The sequence below is a fragment of the Gekko japonicus genome, unplaced genomic scaffold (assembly GCF_001447785.1).
Source record: "Gekko japonicus isolate JY-2015 unplaced genomic scaffold, Gekko_japonicus_V1.1 scaffold245, whole genome shotgun sequence".
Classification (NCBI taxonomy): Eukaryota; Metazoa; Chordata; class Lepidosauria; order Squamata; family Gekkonidae; genus Gekko; species Gekko japonicus.
This window is the reverse complement of record NW_015167537.1, coordinates 810,134-815,517: the sequence shown is the minus strand read 5'-3', so window position 1 is coordinate 815,517 and position 5,384 is coordinate 810,134. Positions and strand designations below refer to the sequence as shown.

Here is a 5,384-nt window from a genome sequence, read left to right as displayed (position 1 = left end):
TGAAATGCCAAACCACTTCAGAGACGGCTCCTTACCAGTATGGGAAAGGCTGTGTGAAATGGCAGCCCTGTACCAGTTTACTCCAAAACGGTACGATAACACCTTAAAGACGGCTTAAAAAGGGTAATGTGAAATTCCCCACTAAGATGAAAAACATCAATAATATACAAGTAAAGAAGTTAGGCTGAGGTTCTGTGGTAGAATAGAAAGTTACATTCTACAGTTCATATTGAGTATTTAGCTGTTTCAAAAAATCCTATTACTTATCCTAACCCCATAGTTAAAGACTGTTTGAGAACAGTCAACTAGAAGTAGGCTAGAATTGGTCATCACAGTAAGTCTGCCAAATGTTAGTCGAGATATTTTGGTCAAAAAATTGTTAAGAGGTAGACATAAGCAATAAATTGGCTGTACTGTTCTTGTTTTACTGCAAAAACAAGGTACTATAACTTTTTTATTTGCATGGCAGTCAGTCCCTGAGTGAGAATGAGAGATTGAGACCTAGGAAACCCCTCCTTAAGTGCCCACCTGGCTATGAAGCTCACTAGATGATTCAATCTGGTCACTCTCTCAGTCTAACCTACAGCTGTTGCAAAAATAAAATGGGGAAGAAATAAACATTTGTGCCACTCTGAGCTCCTCATAGAAAGGGTGGGATAAAAATGTGCTAGGATAGAGAGATGACACATACAATGCAAATATAAAATGCTATTTGTACATAACAGTGAAGCCCCTATCACTAGAAGGTGCCAACTTATGTGTCTGAATAAGCAAAATATACTTCTGGCGTCCAAGCCAGTGTTAAGTACTTCCTATGATGGTGCTCCTGGGCACATCCTATTTGATTTTGACGCCAACTTGCTTCTTGATCTTGAATCTTAGAGACAAAATGCAAATAGCCTTGAATGTAATGGAAAGAACAGGGAGCTTTGGACTATACGCTACCAGCTGACTGACTAACCAAGAGCTGAGCTCATCCTGGGCAGCTAAGTCATAAATATGCATTCTTGATTTAGCCATGTACAGAGACTCTCTTATTTCTCTGGGCATAGAAACCACTGGCTCTGCAGGGAGCTAATCTTCTCTTTTCTTTGGAAACGGAAAGTGCACAAGTGTCCCTGTCTCAAAGGAAAGACCTAGCCCTGTCCTCCTTGCAGCCATTCTGCGATTGCTCTGTCCTTTATGGCAACCATTTTGTGGTGACACCCATTGCTCTTTCACACATTTTCAAAAGTGCCCTCAGGCTCAACTCTGGTTTGGAGAATGGAGTTTCCTCCCCAGAAGATAAAATTTTGTAATCCCTGAGTCAGATTTATGGAATAGTTGTTTTACACTTGCATCCACATGGCCTCTGTATCTATAGGACAAGTAGCGATCTACAATGCAGAACATCAACATACCAACAGCTCCTCCAATTTCAGCCCCACTAGTTGGAATATTGACATTTACAACGCCACAGTCTGATCCCTTAGGTCTAGAAAACAAACAAACAAAATAATAAGTTACCAAAATATCCCCCCAAAAGGGAGGGGAAACTCCAGTGATAAAACTGAAAATGGAAAACTCATCCAAGAGCTATGTTAGGGATTACTAGGAAAGGGACTGAATATATATAATGCCCCTATATAGATCTATGGTGCAGCCTCATTTGGAATACTGTGTACAGTTCTGGTCACCATATCTTAAAAAGGACATCACAGAGCTGGAAACAGGACAGAAGAGGGCAATAAAGATGATTGGGGGTTGCTGTATGATATGAGGAAAGGCTGAAGAGTCTGGGACTTTGCAGTTTAGAAAAGAGACAGCTAAGGGGGGACATGTTAGAGGTTTACAAAATTATCCATGGGGTGGAGAGAGTTGACAGATACATTTTTCTCCCTCTCCCAAAATTCGAGAACTCGAGGGCATCAAATGAAGCTGATGGGCAGTAGATTCAGGATGGATAAAAGGAAACACTTCTCTGTGCAGATAATGATTAAAATATGGAGTTCCTGTCAGAGGATGTCGTGATGGCCACAGGAATAAACAGGTTTAAAGGGGGATTAGATAGATTCATGAAGGATAGGTCTATCAATGACTACTAGCCATGGTGACTGAGGGGAACCTCCACATTCAGAGGCACTAAACCTTTGAATCCCAGAGGCAGGAGGCAATATCAGGGGAAGGTTTTGGCCTCTATGCCCCGTTGTCAGCCCTCCAAAGGACCTGGTTGGCCACTGTGTGACACAGGATGCTTGACGAGATAGACCACTGCTCTGATCCAGCAGAGCTCTTCTTATGTTCTTATAACTATTTTAAGAAGATTTGTTTTTCTCTGTTTACAAAAAATCTATACATAATCAGAAGAGGAACTATACCCAAGCCATCGGAATATCCTGCCCAAATCCTTCGTAAAAATGCTGCTGGAGAGACCTTGTCTTACTTCATTGTTCCAAGCAAAGGCTTCTTCTTCTGTCTGGAAATAAATACACCAAAGCTAAAAGAAATTTGCAGATTTAAACAGAAAAAACAGATTCCAAAACTGCATGTCAAGACACCTTAAAATGTCCTGAACAGTGCACTGAGGAAAAATCAAGCCACCATGTTGGAGTCATACACCACTTTGCCCATCAGAATACAAGGCAACATAGATCCCACTTCCCCTGCCAATATATAGGATGTCAGATCATCCCAAGAATGAGAAAGAAGGCAAATAGGCATTCTTTCAGCTATCAGGTCCCAATTCACAGCGTCTTAAGAGGACATCCAGTCAACTGCTTTTAAAAACACCAAGATATTATTCTGCACAATTATTTCACCTGGAAGCAAGCCCATATGCGTACAGATCAGGTAACTGGCCTGGGCTTAAAGAAAAAAAAATGGTGAGCAAATAAAAGATGTTGACACTTAAAAATCATGTTTAGCAGTGTGGAGAACAATGTAAGGTACAGGTGAATATGAATCCACTATCAAATTCTTCACTGACTTCCTGCCTGCTGTATCTGACAGATCCATTTGACCATGATAGGATTACTGGTTGAGCCTCGAAGAGTATATTGTGGTTCTGGCTACCCTAAGGAAGGAAATAAAGATGCACCAGGATTCCCTGATACCGTTCATTATACAGCTGACAGCCATGGAAGAATTCCAACAGTAAAGTTTCATCCCTGACCCCTGACTGGCTGGACAAGAGGGGAAAGCAGCAAGCTGCAAAGCAATATTAACTGCTCTAAGCTGCAAGAGACCATTGTTCAGTTCAGGAAGATGAGAAAGAATACATGCACGCATGTCTATCTCTGCATTAAGAATGTGCCAATAATTTTAAGTCAGGAAAAAAGACAGTCTATCAAAAGTTTAAGATAGCACCGTTCCAGTTATAATACAGACACCAACTATTGGTTACAGTGGCAGTCCCTGCAGAAAGACACCATTCCAGAATGACACCACCACTTACACAAACAAAAAGTGACAGCTTTTAAATGCAGCACATAAGCATTGCTTCCAAGCAGGACCAGTTCATGAAATTACATTGGTTCATAATCCACAATTCAATACCGTCATCACTTGCCACAGACATTAACCCAAACTGCAAGTTCTTCCATTATGTCTCTAAATTTAGGGGGGAAAGTGCCCTGGCTACTAATATGTTGGAAAGCATACTTGTATCTCACCACAGACCTGCTTTACTTACCTTGAATTTTAGCACATAGAGAATAGGGGCAAATGTTTCTGTCTGCACAATGGATGCATTATGTGGAAGACCAGTCACAATGGTTGGTTCAACATAGTTTCCAGGACGTTCTATAACCTAGAAGAAAAAAAGGTACCCACTAGTTATCTGAAAGCAACACATAATATGTTGTCCTATTTACTAACTTGCTTAACTGTTTCGGTTCACAAAGAGGTAATCACCATGGCATAAAATAGTCACCTCCTAAAACTGCATCATTTGTTGCAGTCATACAGGAAAGCAGCTGTCATGACTGACTGACATGTTTATTACATTATTGCTGTAGCTCTGGACATGTTTGTGTGAACTGAGCCTACGAAAAAAGGTCAAAGTGGAGCAAAAAGGTAGTCTTTTTACTCTTGGCCCCAGCAAAAGACTTTACCTTGCCAACAGATGTTCAGTCAAACCTCCTCTGTGGTACCAGCCCATTGTATTGTGACTTAACCTTCCAATAAGTAATGCAGGCTTGCAGAGAACGTTTACCAAGCTTCAGGTCTTGCCTTCCCATTGCTGGACAGCAACTGTAGTATAGTGATTAAGAGTGTCAGACTAATATCTGGGAAACCTGGGGTCGAATACCTGCTTGTGCCATGGAAACTTTCTGAATCACCTTGGCCAATCACACGCTCTCAGCCTGACCTACCTCATAGGGTTTCTGTGAGGAGAATGATGTAAGCCACTTTGGGTCCCCCACTAAGGCAGGATATAAATGAATAAATAAAATGCTGGCACCTTCCTACAGCCCTGTCACTGTCTGTTTTCCAACCTTTGATTGTCAGGCCTTGTAAATGAGGTGGTGTGCAAAGTGACACTCTACATCTCTTAATTATGGTTAAGGAAAATGGAAGATGCAGCAAGGTTCAATTCAAAGTATTGGCTATTGCATACCGAGCTCTTCATAGCCTTGGACCCTCATATCTGCAGGACTGCCTCTTTCCATATGCTTTGCCATGACAGCTTCGTTAAACTGCGCAGGACATTCTACAGGGGCCACCATGAGAATGGGCAAGATCAACAAGTGCCCATACACAGGCCTTCTCTGTTGTGCCCCCCACCTTATGGAAGGGCCTGCCTGGTGAGGTTAGGAAGGCTCCCACTTTCTGCAAGTTACACAAAACTGAATTATTCAGGAGGGTGTTTCTATACATGTAACAGGGCTACATTATAATGGATTGGTTCAGAAAGAGGTTTTAATGAACAGAAAGGGACTGTGGACTATACTACTGTGCATAGCATTTACTATACGTTGTGTATTATCCTGCAACATAATTTCTGCACCTTTTAACATGTCATGTTAATACTTACGCTTTGTTTCAGATTTCTAGAATACCTAATCCTTTTACATAGCTTAGTAGATGCCCCATCCTGTTGACTGTAGTGACTTGTACTGTGTAATCTGCCATCAGTCTCAGTGAGAAAGATGAATGATAGACAGATAAACGGCTGGGGAGCAGGGTACTTGAAGGACAAGCTCCTGCTATATTATCCAGCCCACCGGTTAAGATCTGTCTCATAAGCCCTGCTTGGTGCCACCACCTTAAGAGGTGAGCCAGGTAGCAAAGCAGAGACAGAGCTTTGTCAGAAGTGGGAATTCACTTAAGAACATAAGAATATAAGAGAAGCCAATGCTGGATCAGGCCAGTGGCCCATCTAGCCCAACACTCTGTCACACAGT

At 41.8% G+C, this 5,384-nt stretch overlaps 1 protein-coding gene across 1 annotated transcript in view; it reads right to left on the bottom strand.

Moving 5' to 3' along the window:
- Window positions 1-5,384, bottom strand: part of ALDH7A1 (aldehyde dehydrogenase 7 family member A1) — a 43,965-nt gene that overhangs the window by 4,157 nt on the left and 34,424 nt on the right. The window contains exons 14-16 of the mRNA XM_015413513.1: window positions 3,671-3,787; window positions 2,358-2,455; window positions 1,401-1,474 (exon numbers count right to left, since the gene is read on the bottom strand). Of these exons, the coding sequence (XP_015268999.1) occupies window positions 1,401-1,474; window positions 2,358-2,455; window positions 3,671-3,787 (289 nt within the window). The remainder of the gene's footprint in view (window positions 1-1,400; window positions 1,475-2,357; window positions 2,456-3,670; window positions 3,788-5,384) is intronic.